Below are 21,684 nucleotides of genomic sequence, written 5' to 3'. Positions count from 1 at the left end.
AAGGTACATCTTTGTGTGGCTTTAAAAAGCTGATGTCCTGCTCTTTCTTTCTGTGGGCATCTACCTGTCTCTCCTTTTGAGACGAGGCAGACTCTTAATGCTCTTATAGAAACCATGTACACGTATTCTGGTATCCCCCATATCTTTTCCTGCACTTCAAGGCAATTACTGGGTTAACATTTCTGCGTTCAAAGTGTCACAGCAGGGGTGATATTGCAGTGAAGGTGCTCCATTTTGTTTGCGATCTCAGCTATACTTGAGGTACCTTTTACAGACGGAACATGGCGTATCTAGGATACCTGTATTGTAGCTCACAGCCCAAACATTAGTATGGAACTATCTTTATGTTAACAGCGAAAAAATGAACAGAAGAGCTGGAGCTCAGGCAAGAACTCAGAAATCTGATTTGATTTTATCCACATTCCTACTGGCTTCACTTGTCAGTCACAGGAAGGAAACAGACCTGCTGAATGCCTGCATCGCCTTGTCTTTCAATAGCCACTGTGCGGCACTTGGACAGGCGGGGTGAACTCTTCCCCACTGGCAAGTGCGATCAGCGGTATCACCATTCTTGCCGTCTTGTGGGACAGTCTGGCTCGAGGCTCTGGTGACTGGGAGAGTGACTTGCCAGCACATGGAAGTTTTCCGCAGATAGAATAAACCTTTTTCTCCTCCCACTTCCATCCTGGTTATTTCTGCCTTGATTTAGGATTTTTTTTTTATTATTTGAAATTATGGGAAGGAACAGTTCTTACCAGGAACAGACATTTTCACACATCGAGCAAATTTCAAACCAACCTTCACTGCTGCTGTCCATCACTTTGCTTCCCTCTCCTTCAAGCTTTTGTCAATACCCAAGTGTCAAAAGAGTATGTGACAGAGAAACTGAAGAAACTGAACAGTAGCACTACCTGTAAATTCTCCAGGGAAATATTCTTGTTGGACAGATGCTTTCTCTTTGAATTATTGTTTCTGGAACACACCAACCTGAATTTATTTATTTTTAGCAGTTTATTTCAAATATTGCTTATTCCCTCTATTTCTCTATGTGTCTGTTTCAGTCCTTTGCCCATTCTACCTTGTAAGGTATTCAAATATGTAGAAAAAAATAGCCTTTTTTTCATTCACTGACAGGAAACATGGATTGTTCAAATTGATTTAGAAATACATTCTTTTGGCAGCTACTATGAAAACAGGTTGTAAAACCTCAGAAAACCCAAATATGGGTATCCCTTAGTAAGTCATAAGTATATAAAATTTAAATGTGTGTTTACTTAAGAATACAATTCAGATAGTTAAAATCGGCTTCCCAGTTTGAAATGAGCACCTGCTCTGTGATGTTAACATATTTTTCTCTGGAAGTTATAAATGGGAAAGAAAAGCCTGGAAAACAGCCACCCTAAATGGTGCCTGATGGCTTCTGAAGCTGTTTTATGACCAATAGAGATCAGACTTGAATCAATAAATCTGTCTTTGTTTTGACTGTAAAATGAAAAAAAGTTTGCAGTGCCAAAGCTGAAAGGCACATTTTTTCCCACTGTTCAACATTTTTTTTCTTCTCATGTTCATTGGTGACAGAAAAGGAGTTTTGTAGAGATGCAGTACATTTCATAAATTAATTCCCATCAGAGGCATTGTTGACTCCTGGACAACAAACTGGGCATGTTCTGATATCCCCTTTGCAGCGAATGCTTAATAAACATCAGTGTGGCAGTAAGAAAAGAGTAAACACAGTTGCTGAATCCTTGTTTCAGTCTGTGGAGAGAAAGGAGCTAAAAGAACTTCAGATAGCAGTTAGGATCTAACTGGTAAGCACTGCTGAAGGATCGTGGTATTTGCCAGACTGCCAAGGAAGAAAGAAAAAAAGAAACCCTGAGGCAGTGTATATTGCTTTTTGGATTGAAGCACAGCGTTCAGGCCATACAGATGGCAAACTAGCTTACTTCTTGGGGATACACCATGCTATTGCAAACCCTCATTTTCTGTGAATTGCTTGGGCTCGTGGGTCATCCCCTTGATCTTCCCTTGCTTGTGAAAGATACTAAAGATATTTAAAGAAATATGTCCTGCAGACATAAAGAAGCAAACTCTAGAAACATCTCCTGGGAGGAGAGGGACATAAATGCAGAAGTAGGGTAGCTGTACCCTGTGCCTACAATCAACATGAGGTGGTAGAAAGGCAAGGTTTTCTACCACTGAGTTTATGAGAAAAGGAAATCTGGGGAGAATGTGGCTGCTTGGTTTTCCGGAGATCACCCTCAAGATGCAGATTGTTCCTTAACTAGAGGCAGTAAAACTGATTATTTTACTTTCAGAATTGCTGGTGTAGAAGGTAAGTAAAGGGATTTAAGGATTAAATTAATTCAGTGATTGTTCCATCCGGGGCAGAATGATGAAAAGGAAAGAATCCCCGATTTAGAGGCTCTGGAAATGGGGATGCAAAGAATCAGGGAAGTGTATGTTTTTTCTTTGTTGTTCATGTCACTTTTTCAAACCAAATATCTGATTGTATGAAAGTGTGCAGCTACCACAGTCATAGAGCAAACAGAAGCCTGAGTTTTGTAAATTGAAGGACAAGCAGAAGAGACCCCTGTGCCAAATAGGGTCATCTGTTCCAGTCTGATAGTAAGAACCTTTTTCCTATGGGAAAATATGCCTGTCAGTATCTGGGGCAGTGATTAATGTTCACTTACCACTCCTACTAAGACACCTGACATGGTGCAGGGCCATAAGAGCTGGGTCCCACTGCAAGTGTTGAGTAAAGCACTTCATCTGTTCTAAGATCCGCAAACTGGAATCACAATGCTCAGTCTCTGCTTTCCTCTCACTTCATCTTGTTAGAAAATGTGAATAGATACCTTATTCTGGAAACTTGCTTCATCATTAGTGTTAATATAAGCAGAACAAAGCATCCTTAATTCTGACTAGTATTTTTACAAGTCAACACAATATAAATGGTAAATGCTATGCACTGAGTCTGTTGCCATAGAAAAGCAACATGCTGCCTATTCCTGCACTGCAGTATTACATTCCTGCTCTCACAGGCACTACTGTGGTTAATCTGCTTTCTATGATTTGCGGATTGTTTATCAGAAATGAGTGCCTCTAAGGAGACTCTTAGGAACGTTGTTTTACCTTGTGTTTCATTCTCTGATTAGGAGAAAAAAAATACGTGCCCGGTAAACCTACGCTCCCTATTCCACATTGCATCTCTTCTCACTGCAGCTAATTTACAGGTTGTTAAGCGCTACTATGCTGTGGTGTTTCAGCTCCATATGTTTAAAATGGCCTTTAGCTGTGCTCAGATTTTCTGCAAAATTTCAGCCTCTGAAACATCTGTTAATCCCTGGCATTTTTCTGTTCTTGTTATAATATAGTAGCTGTTATCAATTTGTTTTGCTTTGAGATCTGTGTTGGAGGAGATCTGTAGTTCCAGATTGTAATTACCTGAAACTATGTTTTATTTTGCTCAGGAAAAGAAGGCATCTCACGTTTTGATACTAGGTTATGTATTTACCTTTGTGTCTTTTGCTTCCTTTGTTGTTTGTAAACTGTTTCGGTGAGCTTATGCACTGTTACCAGGCACTGGGTTTTGTCTTTGAAAGACAAGCATTACAAACTTTTCTTGGGCTACAGAGAAGGCATAATTTTAAATAAATATTTTAATTGTAGCCAAGAGACAATGTTCTGTGTTGAAACACAAGGCCCTATCAATGGCTCACCAAATACAAGCAAAGTGTATTATCTTGTCTTTATTCTTCTGCAAAGATGGATCCCTTCAGAATTTATTGCTGACAAATGCATAGGAGACTAACCTGTTTTCTTAATGGTAATTTATAATGATATTATAATCTGCTCTGTGTAATGCTCTCTTACCCAGAGGAAATGAAAACAACTCTAGTATGAAGAAACGCTTTTGCTTTTGGTGACATCCAGTTGCCCTCACTGATATTACACACCCGTTGATGGAAGTGTTCACCATTTTACTCTGCAGGAGTCCCTTTGTGTGGTGGGCTAGACAGTTAATTTCTGAAAATATGTTATAGCCAAGGACAGAGAGATAGTGCTTAGATTTTCAGTGTGTTTAGGCAAAGACCCACAAGGCAATATTTAGTGTTATGATATCAACAGCATGAAGGTGCTGGAATATGTCAGTGCATCCAGCCCTGATTTTTGACAAAAGCTGATTTTAGTGGGGGCAGCTAAAGGAGCATTCAGCATCTTTTGCAAATCCTCCATGGAGCAGTCTTTTCAGCACCACAGCTCAGTGGTAAAGTTCTTGCTACAGCCAGGATAATAAAACAGCGGCGTGCTGATAGCTGAATGAAAACATCTAATTGCCTCTTCCTATGTTAAAGACTCCCTTCTTGGCTGATGTGCCTTCTGGAGGGAGGGATATCCATATGCAGCTTGGCCAGGGCCACGCCAGTCATTCTGCAAAGCCAAGTTATTTTGCTTTTTGATATCTGTGGAACAGGGGTTCTAAGCACTCCCTTTTCCATCTGGGAAACAAATATACAAAGCAATTTTTACTTATTTATTTTTAATAGACTCTTTTGACTCCCTTGAGGTCAGCACATGAAGTCAACACATTTGTGCATTAGCATGGCATGATCTAACTTCAGGTCCCCTTCAAAGCTCTCGGTGGATAACCTCAGCCCCTGGCACATCCTCTCCTTCCCCATTCCATGTCTCCTGCTTAATGAGGATAACAGCTAGCAGTTTCAGCTGAGGATGATGTTAACATCTAATATATGGCTTTCCTAGAAGTCTCTGGAAACAATATGGGTGATTACTACTGGCAGGGAAGACAGTATATACATTTTTTTATTCCTTTGTAGTTGAGGAGAATGGCTGGAAATCAGTTAACACTGGTAAATGTGCTGAATACCCAGAACTGTGCTGAATACCCAGAACTGTGCTAACACATTCACCACACAGCCTGCAGTATAGTTAGTTTTTTATCTGATTTGCTGCTGTTGCTGCTACAGTTCAGCCTGCACTTGGGTGGGGAAAGACAGGGATCCAAAGGCTCTTGGATCTTCTCCATATAGGTAATTTAATCAGGTGTCCTGATACCTTGATATATGCAGGCTGGATGAAACTCGACAACTTAACCAGACTGGCTCAGGAGTAAGTATTTTCTCTACCTGGAATAAATTTTCATTTGAGTTATTATTTATTTTCCTTTTTCCACATAAATGACAGTGCAAATTGATGGAACCTGTTAAAGGTCTTACTCACTTCATCTTGTGTTTATCTTCTCCAGAATCTCCACCCTGGGAATACACCAGATCTGCTGGAAGCCATCTCTGGGTCAGGCTACAAATGATCTTCCATAAATTTGCTGAACAGAAAGGATTAAACTATAAACAGTGTAGAATGAGATGGGTAATAGAGTTGAAAGCCTTTGATCTAGGCCACTAAATTCAATCTAACACTGTTAAAGATGTATGCATGGTTGGGAAGGGATTTTTTTAAAATTTTTTTTTTAAGTAACTGGCAGATAGCTGATCAACTCCAAATGGAAAAAACAGTGGGAATTAGCTGTCCTTTGGTAACCTCCTCCTGGAAATCCTTTGCATTTAAGAATTATTTCTTAGGCCAAATGAAGACAGTTGAAAATCTCTGGGAGGCAGAGGTACTCATCACAGAATTATTATCCCAATATGCTTGGATGTTAACAGTCTTAGCAGACAGACTGCTGGGTTTACTTTCATTCCCCTGTTTGTCTTACTTAGGAGGAAGCCTACTGCTGGGAGACCTAAATTGCTTCTACATCTGTTAGACAGGGGTTGGGTACTTCCATTTCCCTAAGTTTCAATCTCATATCTCTAGTTTACTAGATAAAGAAAAATAAACATTGATTTATTTTGCTGCATTAATTATACTGCTGATTTTGAAAATTACTAAACTTGCTGATGGTTTGAAGAGGATAGATCTGACTGTGTCAGCTGAGAAGGTGTGTCCAGTATTGTCCGGTTTTAAGCCCACAAGAAACTTTATCACCTTTCATAGGAGAAGCAGGCATGCTCAAGTTATTGCTTAAGCAACATTTTGTTAATGAAATGTTTTGCAATTTGATCTGCTATTGAAGAGGCAGGGCAAGCTAAATTAAATAAAGATAAAATTAGGCATGGTAGAAGGATACCGGATCTTAGATACCGACATACCTTGTGAATTTAGGGTAAATTAGATAGATAGCTACAGAGCTTAGAAAAAAAGGGGGGTTGGGAAGAAAATATTAGGAAAAAAAATAGTATTAGTATTTCCAAATGTTATTGGGGAATGCTGAAACAAGACTAGATTTTTAGTTTGGACTTGTTCCATGGTATTGTGCTATCCAAAAGTAGTTCTCTATCTACAGACGAAATGCTTGCTGCTGCAGATCACACAAACAGAAATGATGTTAATGGTTGGGAAGACAATACAATGCTGCCAGTTAATGAAAGAGCTTGATCTGTACAGAAAATTATTTTGAGCAGATAGACACATATATAGAAAGCAAGATTAATTTAGAGACCTTTGTCATTAAAGCAGATTTTTGTATGGTTTTGTGGGGGATTTAAGAGGGATTAAATGTTTGACATCACTTTGCCTGCACAGACTATGTTGAAGAGGTTACTGAGCGGGTGATGGAGAATTCAAAAATGCGCCTATGCTGAAAGAGTGGAAGCAATGGATCAGACTGCAGCCTGGCCAAACGAACCGCTGTATCTACTACCTTTCTAAAAGGAAGGTGCTTCTGCTTTGGTAGCAGATGCCACAGGAATGTAGAGCTGATGGATTTTTTATGATTTACCAAAATATCAGGGGAACTTGGCAAGGACATCAGAATTGGGATGCCCCCATCTTCTGTCTTCAGTGATGCCTTGCTTCAACGTGCATCTTTTGTATGCTATGCTGTTTCTAAACACTAAAAGTAAAAAGTCAGCAAGGTGGATTGGCTGATTAGGTGCATTTCTCTTTTGGAAGAGATGGTCCTGGTCATGAAACTTCTGTTCCTCACCTGCCTGTGGCCAACAGCAGTGCTACACAGTTCTCAAAGTCAGCATCACCATCTTCATCGTCGGCAACAATTCTCATTCTTAAGAAAGCATAACAGGTAAGTAATATGCTCTCTCTGTCTGTGTTTGTCTGCTAAATTTTATGCCGTCAGCAACCTTTCAATGCACCCTTTTTGTTCACTGGCTTGTTTTGCCAGTTTCTCAATTTATAGTATGCAGAGTATTGATAAGGTGTTCCCAAAACAGAAATGGTGAACTAGTAATTGATTTTTCATAACTAGACATGTCGTGATTTTGTGAATGCTTCATATCTATGCAGGTATATACACACACCCACATACAGCTCTTTCCCTGTGTGATACCAGACTACTGTTGCAATGTAGCAAGTATTCTTGCCCTCTCACTCCCATTAGAAGAAGCAGAAATGCCTTCCAAATTTTTATGCCAATGTGATGAAGTAACTTCCATTACCTAAACAGCAGACTAGTTAGAGTATCAACATACAGAAGACATTTTTGTGGCACTAAATGAAATGAATTTTACTTTATTTGTAGTGTTGACACAGTATGTTCCCTTTCTGGAGTGTCTTTATGCTTTCAGACATTGAAAATTATGTCCATTCCTGGTCTTTCCGATCAAGTAGCTGGTTTAAAATGAATGATACAAAGGTTTTTACATGCAAGTTTCTGTGCAAAGTGTTAGTGCCTTTTCCCACAAATGCAATCTCACATCTGCCGTGTAAGGCCTCTGAATGTGTTTCCAGATTAATCTAATAGTATGTAAACAGACCAGTGACTGCCAGTGATAATCCAAGCAAAATCTCACTTTGTTGGGAGGTAAGAGAAATGTAAGAAGTATCTCTAGTTAAGGTAGGAGAAGAGCTACAATGGTTAAATTTTTCTGTATACTTGACCACCTATTAAAATGGGCAGGACAGCTCATAGTTTATTCATAGGATATCACATATTAAGGAAAAGTAACATAATTACATTCCTCTGATGTGTTTAAGCTGTTTTTAAAGTTACATACTTTGTAGCAGATATAGAGCTGTTTATCTTCTTTATCACTTCTTATATGATAATCCAGCAATGGCATATCTCTGAATTCCTACCTGTCTTGATAAAATCATGTTTCAGCAATGCAAGGCAACAGAATATATCCCAACAACACAGTGAAGGTGCCTGGAGATGCTATATCGCTCAGTACTTCTGAATTTCAACTGTGGGTCGTAGGTTCAACTTTGGTGTAAGCCAAAAGCTCATGAAAACAATGGCTATTCAGCAGACTGTTTCAAACTTGCTGACAGTTCTGGAGTGAGTGCTAGTGTACAATTATTTGTGATAATCAAACAAAATAAACAGAACTAACCCTAATATCAAAATAAGGTCTAATCTAGTGCTTTGCTGGGCTCAGGAAGCAGTTAAGACTCAAATGGAAACAGAATAAAATATATTCTTATTGCCATAGTGGTAAGGAAGGTCTATTTTAAGCTGAACTGGTACTTTTTTGTCAGTGGTAAAAACAAAACATATGCTACTGTTTTTTGCATTTATTCTATTCTGAAATAGTTGTGAGGAGTTGCTCTACTGCTGGCCTAAAAATTCACAGAGCAGGAGAAAAGCCTGGTGACAGGAGACAGCGTATTTTGTGGTATCCTGCTGGACATCCTTTGCTGACCTCTTGCCACAGGACAACAGTAACAATACTAGCACAGTGTCCTCTCCATCTTCACAGATCTTTACTAATAACTACAGATGGAGCCATGTAACAGTCTTGTGAGACACGCAGGACCACATTCTCAGCTGATGCTGACTGGTGTAGCAGTTTTCTTTACACAAGGCAACATTCTGGCCTTCTGTGTCTTCCTGGGCCCTAGTGATTTGGGACTGGGAAGAAGACTGCAGAATCTGAGCCACAGAAGTTCCCAAAGCTTAACAGCTGCAAATCAGCTTTTCTGTGGAAAGGATCCAAATACATTTAATTTCTCTTTGTTTGATTATCTGGTTTTGTTTCTAAAGGCAGCATTATCCTCCAATACATTGCAACAGGGTTTGACTTTCCACCAGCCTCTTTTTCTTTCTGGGGAAAAACCTTTCAGCCAGCACTAGGATTATTAGGGACACAGCTGACAGATGGCCTTGGTTAAATGGGTGGCCTTTTAAAAAGAATCCTATGTGAAAATGTTACTTAACCTACAAGTTCCACTGTTTTAATAGAGTAACCCAATTCTCCTCCAAAGCTATTTGTCTGCATTCTCTTGTAAAGAAGATTTTAAAGCATTAACCAAAAGTACATGAGAAAGAGATTATTCTCATGGTCCATTTCCTACAACAAGGAACAAAACATTTGACTGTCAAAATATTAGGCTTTTTGATAGTACATGTTGCTGATGTTACTGAACACTGGAAAGGCATTTTTACAAGAGAGAGAAAAATATGTAATTTTAATGCTTACATTTATCCGGGTTTCAAAATTTGATAAATATATTAGAAGTTTCAGAGGTCACACTGCTGTATAACTTCAGAGACTCTCCTGAAAATAAGATTTCTCTAACTTCTACTTTTTGTATACCTGTCATTTGGTAGTAGCTAGAGTATCTCAGGACATAGCACTGCAAAAAAGTATACGGCCACTAAATCTAGGGTCCTTCATGGTATTCTTTTAATAAAAGGGTCCTTCGTAGTATTATTTTCATAACTTTACCTAGCTTCATTTTGAGTGTGATGAAAGTTTTTTTCCTACTACTCCCATACTGTGGAAGTGTGGTATCTTGAATACTAATTTAGTGTAACTGAAAAAAAAGCCTCTCCTAACTATCCCTCCTGAGACATGAGTTTCAGATTTTTCAAGATCTCTCATGATGAGGATGGTGCTGGAAATGTGTTCATATCTCTTTGAATACCCAGAGGTGCTTCAGCCTTCCTCCAGTCTCCTACTAAGGACTCACCTTATCATTAGTTATGCAGGGCATTAAAACAGACGAACAGCCATTCAGGATCTTACCAAAGATCATGTACTGTAGTGACCTGTTTCCAACAAAGGCTGTAAGCACAAGTTCAAAAGAATAAGAATAGTGCAAACTTATAAGTTATTTCCCCCAATGCTGCCTGTCCCCTGCTTCCCCATATCCAGTCACCAGATTTCCCTCAGAAACTTCCTGTGTTGGATGTAGGTTATGCAGATTTAGCAGATTTAGTGATCTTCACTGGATTTTTTCCTATGAACTTATCTGATTTCTTCTTGAACCAGTGTAAACTTTTAATAACCTGGTAAGTTAAAGACAACCAGATGGGATACTAACCACATCACTCCTGTGAATGTCACTGGTTGTAGAACTACACTGATGGCATTATGTCATTTAATGCTTTAATGAAAAACGATCCAACTACCCCTTAGCAGCCCTTTGGTCTTTTTCTCAATATTAGGTATTCAAGGTTAGGTAGGAGCCTGCCACATGTTTGTCCATTGTTAAAGAATTCTGAATTAGTTGCTTTGGTTTGGTAGGCAGTTACTAACTGCTCTTTGAGAGCTGTCAGATACCAAGGCATCAAGCCATGAGTCCGTATAACAGCACTGAGTAATAAAGCATCCAGAGTATATCTCACTTTTTTTCAAAGGGCTAGTGCTTCCATTAACTTCCTATGTAAGTACCAACAGGGGTTTCTTCCCTATGTGATCTGAAATGCTTCAAGTGCTTTTTCTGACCTATGTTGGAATTTAATTATAGATTACCATTTCATTTGCACAATGTAAAATGTTGTGTGGAATACAGCTGTGTAAAGGAGAGATATTATAACTGGAAATAGTAGTTTCTTGAACATGTGCTACACTGAGACTGACAAACTCATTTTTATCATTGCCAAGATCTGTGGCAATATCAAGCCATCTGTCAAAGTTCCCTTTAATTACTACTCCTCCAGGTAGGTAAAGAGGTGTTTTCTTTCCTTAGGTGCATGTGGGCTTTTCCTCTCAAACAGCACAGCCTGATATATGCCATACAATGAATGTGAAAAATCAATTACTCCATTTAGACTCCTAGCTTATGATGTGCTGGCCAAAGCTGCCTGATAAAGACACCAGGGTGCCAGGCCACCAAAATACAGTCTTTGTCTTTGCTGTGCTTCTCTGAGAATGAAAAGTATATTCTGACCGACTTCAGGTAGATTTTCTGAGACCTATGCTAGTTATATCTGTCCCTTCTGCTTTTTATGGACTTTCTTTCTGCGCTTTTCCATGGGCAGGAGCACTCAAGAAAACATCTGCTGATGATTTCACAATGCTGTGGTGCTGATCAACAGTTAGATACGGGTCCAGGATTTATTGGGAGTAAACAGATACATCCATGTGATTCCCTTTGAGTCATCAGTTAAATAACTTCAGTGCTGCAGTGAGGACAATTTAATACTGTAACTCCAGGCCAAGGAGCAACATCTGGAGTCCAGATGCTGATGTTAAAGGTATATCTTCTGGAGAACACTTCTTAGCCTTGGGTAAGAGAAGCAGTCAAGGAGGAGAAAAAATGTGAAGCAGAAGAGTGTTATTTTTTAATAATTTTAGAAAATTATTCTAAGATTTAGTACCTTTACTCATGCAATGTTAGCGGTGTCCATGAAGTTAATTCCATATATCATGAGGATGTATCTCTGCATGTAAGCCTATTTTCCTTTACAATTCAAAATACGTATTCTGCCAAAGAAAGGTATTGAAGAAAAGGTGCAGCATGTTTGTAAAGAAAGTGCTATTCTGACTCTTGCAAGATCTTGCCTAGCTTGAACAACCACTTTTGATAGCAAGTAGAAATAATTATAGTTACTCCACCATTTGGATATAGAACACCAGCTTGAAGAGGCTGTTCAAGTAAATGGGCACAAAAGATACTTTTCATATATGCAGCATTGCCATTTATTTTGTCCTCATCCAAGAAAACAGATGGAATATCAAAAACATGTAACATCTCAGTGGCTCATTAAGAAAAAATTGCTGCCCTGGTAGCCTATGTTTTGTCTCTCATGAACAGGAGAAGTCTTCCTCAGTCACATACGTGCTTCCAGTAAGAAGCTGTAATAGATGTGTCATCATTTTAGCTTCCTTCTTTCAGTGAAATCATCGGAGCATCAAACAGTTTTTTTTTCTTGGCATGTGTGATGAAAAATAACCTAATGCTTCTAAACTGTATTAGCTGTGTCATTGCATTCTGAACATAATTAATAATTTTCTCTTATACTGGTTCCCAAGCAGCAGAATTTCTTCATATATCTATTGCAGAGCATTGCAGGTGTTCAGTTCTGCTGCTCATTCTACTCTGACACAGGCTTGCTCTGTGGTGATTTTAATTCTCTGAAGCACAGGATTTCACTTCAGCATCCATACAATTTTTATACTTTAAAAACTAAAGTTCATATTTTAAATGTCTGATGGTCATGATTGCCCTGATAATTTGGTTCAGACAACGCTGCCAGAGACATTCAAGAATACTCAAGTAAACTAATTTTTTCAAACCCAATGGTCTGAATATCCCAGAAGCCACCTCAGCATTCCTGTAACATAGCATTTTTAAAGTAATTTCTTGGACTTCATGATTAAGAAAGAAGGGGAAAAATGTGGAAGAAAAATACAGGCACATACCTTATCCTAAGGTATGCCGTACCTCGTCTTAAGCAGTGTTTGACTACAAGGCAGATCTTCAGAACAGATTCTATTATTCAGTCTAAAGTAATATTTAGAGTTGCTGGCAGCAAAGTTCCCAGAGAATCACAGAGGGAATGAAAGAAATTATGTCTAGGGAGAGTCCCTTGCCTGTGGCAAAGCAGATGTATTTGAGTAATTCCTTCAAATATATGTCTAACCTATTCTTAAATAGCACGAGTGAAAGGAGCCTCAAAACCTGTCCAGGCAGTATGTTCCCATGTTTTGCTATTCTCCCCATGAGAAAGGTTTTCTGAATGTGTACCACAGAGCTCCCTGGTTGCCACTGCTTGTCCTACTGGGGAGTGGACATGGAGAAAAGTGCCTTGTAAAAGCTCACTGTATTCTGAAGACTGCGATGTGTTCCCTCAGTCTTCTTCCTCTAACTTAAATTACACATCTTACAGTCTTCCCATGCCTTTCTTGAAATGGGGGCCCAAAGCTAGGCATAATTCTTCAGCTAAGCTACGGCTAGTTCTGTTATTACTTGGGGTCAGTCACTTGAAGCAGGACATGCAACAAGAAGTGGAAATGGAAGGAGGCATCATAGCATTTTCCCTGTAGCAGAACCAAATAAGGTAACAGATTGTTTCTAAAGGCTGTGCCTCCCAGCTACCAGATCTGGCTGTAGCGCTTGTCTGTGTTTTAACACAATACGTTTGTGATATGGGTATGTACCAGACCCCTCTGCTGCCTGTGAAGGGAAGAAAGTGAGCAGCGTCACCAGAAAGAAGTACAGAATTCATGGTGTCCTGCCTAGAGCACTGTGTTGCCTTGGTGCTATACAGAGGGTCAGGTATGTGTGACCGGCAGAAAAATGCAGAGAGAGGGCTCTTGATGCAAAAAAAATGCTGCATGTCTGAGCCTCGAATAAGGGGATGAGCTAACAAGTAATTTGGCTAAATCTGAATGATGTTTTAGAGGATCTCAAAAAACAAGTCCCTGGTTCAAAGACCATCAGTTTCTCAGTCCTTCTGAAAAATTACTGACCCACTTGAGCTCCTAGATAAAAAAAAAAAAAAGAGTGTATAATTGTCAATGTAATATGGATAATGTACGAAGTGGTTTAAGACCATGGATGCATGGTGTTATTTCCAAGTCCAAGCAGCTATAATCTCTTATATAATGACAGATGCAATCTCTGAGGGGAATGGAAGAAGAGCTGGTTGTGCTTTCTGGGACTTTTTATATATGGTTGGTGTTCCTCATGGACCTGGGCACTCTCATACCAGATTTCAGTACCTTTTCCAACATATTTTTCTCTAACTTTATTAGCACAGTTGTTTCCCTTATACCAGATTCAACTGTCCAGGATCCTTGAGTCCCTGATTCATTTAAGTAGCACTCTGAATGTTACGTGGAAAAAAAATGAAGATTCTTTTTTTTTTTTTTTTTTTTTAACTACAGCAAACGAGAAATTAAAATGAGGAAACTTGATAGCACCAAAGTGCGGCCACTTAAATCTGAGCAGCTTCTTCGCATAGAGGACCATGACTTTGCACTGAGACCTGGATTTGGAGGTAAGCAACACATATCTGCACTGTGCTGGTTAACAGTTCATCCGCTCCCTGGAAATTTACTTCAGCTCTGTCCAGCAGTGTCACAAAAAATTGAATGATACACTTAATAGCAGCTCACCCCTTTTGTGGTGCCTTAGGAAATAAAGGAAGAAGAAACCTAGAAATACTTGAAGGCAAGGGACTTTTTTGTGTGTTTAGCATATCAGTAGGAGGAATCATTCAAATTGCCTTCTTTTCAGAACTAATTTTTAAAAGTATTATTAGAATACAATTCTTTGAGAACAGTGATTAAAGTATCCCTGTAAACAGCATAGTCTAATATAAATTAGCAAATTATTTAGTCATCAAATTTGTTTTGAGAGATTGAAATGAACCATCAATTCCTAAATCTGTTTGCTCTGTGCAAAATCTAAAAAACTACCCGCAGGTCTTCAGTTTTGTTAACATATGGTTTCTGTGTTGTTGGGCACTATGATGATTATTTCTTCACTTAACTAAATTGCACGTGGATAAAGGGAGTATTCAATAAGATGTTCACAGTTTGGATTCAATTTTGACTCGCCTTCACGAAAGGTAAAATGAGAAAGCTTTTGCATTACCAGTTCCTTGGTCACAATTCATGAAAACAGACTGAACTGCTCTGGATTATGAAGCCAGTATAAAATCTACGAGGACCAATAATCAGCTGTATAAACAAACATAAATCTCAGAGGCCAGCTGAAGTCTGTGGAGCTATTCTTGTTGACACCAGCTGCTGGGGTCTGGGGCCTGGCAAGTGTGCCAGGAGGGAGACCTGGGGTATGAAAATCTTCTCCAAATGTACAGGGAGAATGGAAAGGGTTTCTAGAAATTCTGTCTTTTCAGAGAGCAAAAATCATTCCTGATTTTGAACAATAGCTGAGATACATCTGTTTCTTGACAACAAAAGTTTGGATACCTCTTGCCTAACACTTGTCTAGTCTAATACGTGTTAGTCTGGGAATCTTCTTTTTACCACCTGCTTTGCCACACAAGGAATTTAAAATTTTGAGAGTGTCGTCTCAGAAAGGAAGTAGCATTTCCATGAAAGCAAACAACGGTTTCTGATATACTTTATCACTGGATCATCCCAAAAAGCAATACTTATGATGTACATAAAAGCAGCTTTCAGAATATAGCCTGTGATCTGGCAGTTGTAGTTTTCCACAGGCAGTGAGGATTTTTTTTACACCCAGCAAATCTGTACCAGGCTTTTTCCCCTTGTCCTTTTATTTTCACATGACTAGTCTTTGAGCCCATTCAATTCCTATTGAAGCCAGCTGTAGTTTTTCCACTGACTTAATTGCACAGGCCTCTCAATAATCACATTGCTGTGGGTAGGATTTCAGCTGTACTCCTGTCTTTCAGAAATAGCTTTCAGCAGAACAGTGCATCAGCTTTCCTTCTATTATCCTCATGCCATAGTGGCATGGGAGGCACTTTTTCAGTCACATCCAATAGTTCACACACTTCCAAATTTCCTGAACTCTCTTAATACGTGGATTGCTCATGCATGAATCTCTCTAAGACTAAAACATAGATCCATTAACATTTTTACGGTACACAGTGAAAGAAGTGTGAGCAAAATGAATGTCAGTCCTAAATTCATACTCCATTATTCCTATATTACCACTGACTTCAGTAATGCTACAGTAGTAAAGAATGGTTTGTTTTTCACAAGAGGCAGTGAGTTAGTACACAAGTATAACTTCATCAAAGGACAAAATTCACCAACTGAAATATGAATCTGAATAACATACCCAGGATTATTGTATGACAGTAGAGACAGAGTATGGGTTTCTCTGAAGAAAGCTGATGATTAAGTGTGCAGCAGAAGGAAACTTAACTAGAGGAGAAGATGAAATTAGAGATACCATTGCTACAGTCATTGCCACGGCAGTCAGAACATAGCTCTGAACTGCATAAAGACTTAAAACACTGTGGCTTTATGTATTTGAAGTGGGTGAAATTTTGGGTTAGTTAAAAACAAAAAAATAGATTTGATAAAATCAAATCTGATGAAGCATGTCAGTACTGGGATTCATAAAGGGCTTGGATCCATTACATGCCACAGAGTATGATTTAGTCAGGTAAGCACAATGCATCAATTCACAATACCGATGGGAGAAAAAAGAACCAGGTCAAATCAGCTGGATCAAACCCAAGTATTTTAAAGTTATTCTTTACCTTTAGAAGAACAAAATTTTGGCCTCTCCTATATCCTATTGCGATTTTCTGGGGATGTAAGGGAGTTGGAATGACAGACTTTGTTAATCTAGCTCCACTGAAACCCTGTCCCTGAGAAGGTCAATCATCCTTTGCACCAGTTTGGGAGAAAAAGCAGCTGCAAAATTTGTGCTGTGTTGAATGTGCTGAAGGGAACTCCTAAATCTAAATCTGTCTTGTTCGATTTCATTTAGCCCCACACATGCAAAGTAAATGAGGCAGACTACGGGAGCCAGAGTTTTTAGTATTTATAATAAAATAACAAAGGAAAAACAGAGACAGCACATGCTGAATTTGATTTGTAAACTGAGCAAACATGCACAGGAAAAAACTGAGATAAATGAATGTAGAACTGTTGGATACTGATGCTACCAGCTGCAGTGTTACTGGAAATAATTGTGACTTTGCTCACATGGCCAGTTGCTTTCTCATGAAAGTATATAATTGCTCTGTGGAGTTAAGAGATCCTTTTTTGACCAAATGGACACAGCTCTGCTGTCATTTATGTGTGTGTATTTCAGCATTCTTCTGTTGATTGAAATGCGATTCCAGCTGCACAATCAGAATTTGACTCTCTAACTCTTGATTTTCAAATTTAGTCCTCACATCACCAATTTATTAACAGATTAGAGATCAAAGTCTGAGAAGCATACTGTGTCAAGATGAAGCAAAACCAGCGAACTGTTACCAAGCCATTTTGACATTTTTGCTATAGAAATGCTACTATGCCTGCAGCTCATGATGCAGTGGGGTTGAGTTAAGCAAACCAATAATTCAGTACACCCAAGTGTTCTTCAAAAAACCTAAATTTACATTGTTACATTGCACTTATTCCCTAAGCCAGGCTCTTTGGTGGTTATTGAGAGTGGGACAGGGGGTTGTTTATTTTTTCCTTTTCTTTCCTGGATTTTGTTGTTGTTGGTGCCTTCTGTGTAATGTCATGGTCCTCTTTTGTTTGGAAGTCTCTAATAGATGAACCCCTGCTGATGCAAAGAGATCTGAACCAGCATAGTGATTTGAGTAATTCCACTAGACATTGGACTAGGAGCACAGATGTTTCCTTTGCTCGAGCATCTTTATCAACCGCATCAGTGAACATTCCAGGAATTACGTTTAGTTCTTGCTGCTTCCAGAAGCATTGATAAAGGCCAGCAGATGGGCATGTGAGGGGTCCTGCAATGGTATATTAATGCTTGCCAGTTCTGGTAAGGCTGTCTGCCTGTCTGCACAGGTCCTACCAAAGGAAATAAAAGACCTTCAGTGGACCCAAACTCAGATCTTTTCGTGACTTACGTATCTTTGTACTACAGTGGCCTAAAGTACTTCAACTGATTTTTCAGTAGCCTGATAAACTGATAATCTATGAGAAGATAGCTGAAGTTTGGACTGGAGAAAAAGTAAGAAATCAAATTATGTTGCCAGCACTTCTTGGAATGGTCATCCCCATGTTTAAACTCTGTGAGAAAGGGTGAGCACAGGCCAATATCAGACATGAACAGAGACTTCTGGCAGCTCAGATCTGAGGGCCACTATGCAGGCTGCCTTAGCAGCCAAAACTGTGTACACTGATAGAGGTGTTAGAGTGAATCCTTAGAAATCCTTGAAAGTTACATTCTTTAGTACTATACATCTCTTTGTCTATATTCTATTATTTTCTGAACTATCTCATTTCAAAATACTGGCAGAGGTCATTGCTGTGAGCTCTTGGTTTCCTGAGTTCTGTCTCCACTTACTAAAAATTAACATTTCCATTTAAAAAAATCTTAGACTAGCATGCAGAGGAGGTCATTCTTTTATTCCTCTGTGCCTTGGTTTTTCTGACAATAAAACCCTTCCATGCAGTCTCTGAACTAGTTTGCAATGGAACCACATGCTCATTGTCACTGTGTACATGCAAGTTTTCCCTGTGTATATGTATTGAAGTATGACTTCATTTTTTTTAACACTGTCTTAACGACCTGCGATTTCCTATGCTAACAGTGTGTTAGTTAAAGAAAATAATTTAGTAATGTTTAGCTGGTAAAGAGGTAACAGTCTTTTGCATCTCAATCTGCAATTATCCTTAATCTAAATTCCAAGTTTTAAGAGGATCAGAGATCCCATTAGCTCACTCCCCCTTATGCTTCCTCTCTCCTCAAGCTAAACTGGTAACATTTAATTTCACCTGAAGGTAAAAGGGAGGGAAAAGGAAAGAAAATATGGCCCAATTAATGTTCAAAAATGCTGCAATTCTAATAGCTCTTTGGCACCAAGTTGTTTTCTGCGCTACAGCCCTCCCTGAAAAGTCAGAAATATCTTCTCACTGTGGTGGAGAAGACTCAACAAGATGAAAGTGGGATGGCTTTTTCTCATGTGTTACTGAAAGGAATAGCTAGGGTCCAGAAAAGGAGGGAAATTTGGAAGTGGTGGGGGCTGGGTGGGGGCACAATTTGCAAGACCCCTAATAGGTGCTGCCTCCTTTTTTTCTTTTTTTTTCCTCTTACATTGCTCTATTCCAAGAGCTGGCTACTGTTGATACCATTTCATCTTCATTTCTCACATAAGGAGCAAAGAAACAAAATGGTAACAAGAAGAAAATACCATTGCTAGTAGTTCTGCTATTTCACTCATTGGTAGAGGAAAGTAAAAACATCCACATAGTTCCGCTTCCCTGGGGCTTGTTTACAGGTCTATCTGCTTTTCTTCCTCTACAGGCCCACAAGCCTCTTTTAGAAAAAGATAATTCTATGGACCTTAATCCTTCCCCAGTCTCTGTCTCCTACTGGGACCTTTCTGTAGACCTAACGTTTTTCCAGCACACACTGTTACAAAGCCAACCAGGATGCAGTGGCTGGTTTTCCTGAATTCAGCACTTGTGGTATCCACTGCATGTTCAAAGGTCTGACTATTACAAAAATACTATAGAATTCACCAAACCAGTTGTTATTACTGTGGAAACTGATCCTAAATTGCGAAAAGGATATCCTTGTTACATAATATCCCTTCTAAAAAGGGTATTATAGAATTTGCCTACCATAGTATCTCTTAAAAAATTCCATGCTCATCAAGGAATTCTTTTGCTGTGTTTAAACCTCTTAAATAAAAGACTGGAAATGGCTTGTGTGAAGATAAACCTATCTGAAAACAATTCTATTTTTTCTGCTGAGGAGTAATTATCTTGAAAATCTGTGGAGCCTCCATTGTGAAAATCACTAATCCCTCTAAAATAATGATTTGTAGCAATGGTCCAGAAGCAACTGAAGCTGCTCAATTTAATAACAAAATCCTCTCTGCCATCCCCAGTTTTCTCATACTGGGAAAAAAAAAATACACAGCTTTGCTATGGTCACTTTTTTCAAAGTGAATTTGATGTTGTTCCCTGATGGTCAGCCAGAGATTGAAAAGCTGTGGTGCAGGCATTGGGGTAGACAAATCACTATTCTGGATGTTCTAGGATCCCTTCCAATGCTTATAGAAACGGTATTTTTTAAAACCACCCAATCATGGTAACAAAATAAATAAAATCCAAGTGATGAAGAAATTACGGTTCTCAGCAACCTGTTCCAAATATTTGATTATTACTGTTTCTAGTGGTGTTGGGTTTTAATCACAGAAGGAAATGTTCCCAGAAAACTACAAAACTCAAAAGGCCTAGACCAGAGTAAGGCCAATATGCATCTTGGGAGGCAGGGAGATAGTGTTAGTGACAAAAATGCTTTAGATTAGAAACGTGAACAGCACTCTGAAGTGACTGGGATTGCATTTATATGCAGTGTGTAGGGTCTTTGTCATCTACTTACATTTATTGCCAAAGTAGAATCAGAATGGGCAGAAAATATTTGCAGCTGCTATGATCTGTCAATAATAGATCAGGACTGGGGTCAAGGTGTGTGTTTTAATTGTCCACGGTGAATAGTAGACTGAAGATTTTCTTTCTAAGCAGCATGAGCACGGTCTTTGGCCTTTCCCCAAATAGAGAACAGGAATCTCTCTTTAAGCAGTCTGTTTCACAGTTCTAGCATTTCTAAATAATGAGGAACAAATTTCATGGTAATGGTTCCCTTTTTATTTAATTCACTTTAGAACCATCTACTGTATTTCTCCTGGCCATAGCTTTTGATGTCTTTTATGCTATCAGTGACCCTAGTAACTGGGTTTTATAATAGTTCCCCACTTAGTGCAAGCTGTCCCTTCAAAGAACGAAGTGCCTCTGTGTGTATTTTTATATAACTGGCACGTCAGTTTGTGCGCATGTAACCAAAGTAATCACAAGCTGCCTCTAATTTCCAGTTCTGTGATCAGTTCCTTTGTATCTGCTGAGATGAGGCGAATTGTTAAATGGAATCGTGTCGATGCTGGAATAGTGCTTGTTGGGGTAGGAAAGTGTCTGTAATATTTGCAGATCCCAAGAAAGTATTAGGACTGCCATCATCACCCTTTGAGCAGCTGTCACTAAGAAAAACCTTTTCCTCACTACACATGATATATGTGTACTTAGAAAGCCAGTAATTCTATTCCATGATATGATTTGTGGGTATCTCCTTGCCTGTTTGAAGAATGTTGTTGGTTGATATTTAACTTTATTTGCTTTAGACTTGTCCTTGACTCAGAAACTGATAACGCCATTATTTTGTACAGAGCTGCTCCCCTTTTCTCTCCTACCACCCACATAATTCTACATAAATAGGATTAAACCCACTGTTTTTAACATGCTAGTCAGGCAAGTCATCCCCCAAAGTTTTAGTAATACCAGTTAAGATCAAATGTCTGCTCAGAGATGAGCATTTCCAATATACAGCATGTGCCTCTGCCATAGTCCCAGGGCAACAGTTTGGACTCACTTAGAATACTAAGAAGCTGAAACTTTGTGGTGGGTAATGTCGGATAATACACAGTTCATCTGCCTATTTGCTTTCACTCTAAGCAACCCTGGTAACCAACAGGTTTTCCCAAGGCACAAGTCACCTCAACCCAGTTAGAAATCTAGAAAGTGCCTGTTACACTATGTGGACTTCAAAGGGAGCCCCAGGCTGGGGCCAGGTGTCTGTCTTCAATGCTGTTCACATATTAGTCAGCTTTTGTACTGATCATGCTCCTGGGCTGGTGTGTGGTGCTTCTACGGCTAGCCTGCTCCCTGGGTCCCCCTGCTTTGTGTACTGGGGTGTCAGCTCTGCAATGTAGTCTTCTCCTGTTTCATCATGCAAATGAGGAGCTTGATAGAAAACAGCTCAGCTTTCTGCAGTGTTTGC

At 39.2% G+C, this 21,684-nt stretch overlaps 1 protein-coding gene across 2 annotated transcripts in view; it reads left to right on the top strand.

Annotated features, from left to right (window-relative positions):
- The first annotated feature begins 37 nt into the window (after window positions 1–37).
- The window catches only part of GABRR3 (gamma-aminobutyric acid type A receptor subunit rho3), a 40,154-nt gene continuing 18,507 nt past the window's right edge, over window positions 38–21,684 (top strand). The window contains exons 1-3 of one of the 2 annotated variants that reach the window (XM_021287783.2): window positions 38–7,105; window positions 11,249–11,497; window positions 14,100–14,212. In XM_021287783.2, coding sequence (XP_021143458.1) covers window positions 14,116–14,212 — 97 coding nt within the window. In that variant the 5' untranslated portion in view covers window positions 38–7,105; window positions 11,249–11,497; window positions 14,100–14,115. The remainder of the gene's footprint in view (window positions 7,106–11,248; window positions 11,498–14,099; window positions 14,213–21,684) is intronic. The other variant, XM_065076820.1, reaches the window with a different exon arrangement.

The sequence above is a fragment of the Columba livia genome, chromosome 1, assembly GCF_036013475.1.
Source record: "Columba livia isolate bColLiv1 breed racing homer chromosome 1, bColLiv1.pat.W.v2, whole genome shotgun sequence".
Lineage (NCBI taxonomy): Eukaryota > Metazoa > Chordata > Aves > Columbiformes > Columbidae > Columba > Columba livia.
This window is presented reverse-complemented; position numbering and strand designations above follow the sequence as displayed.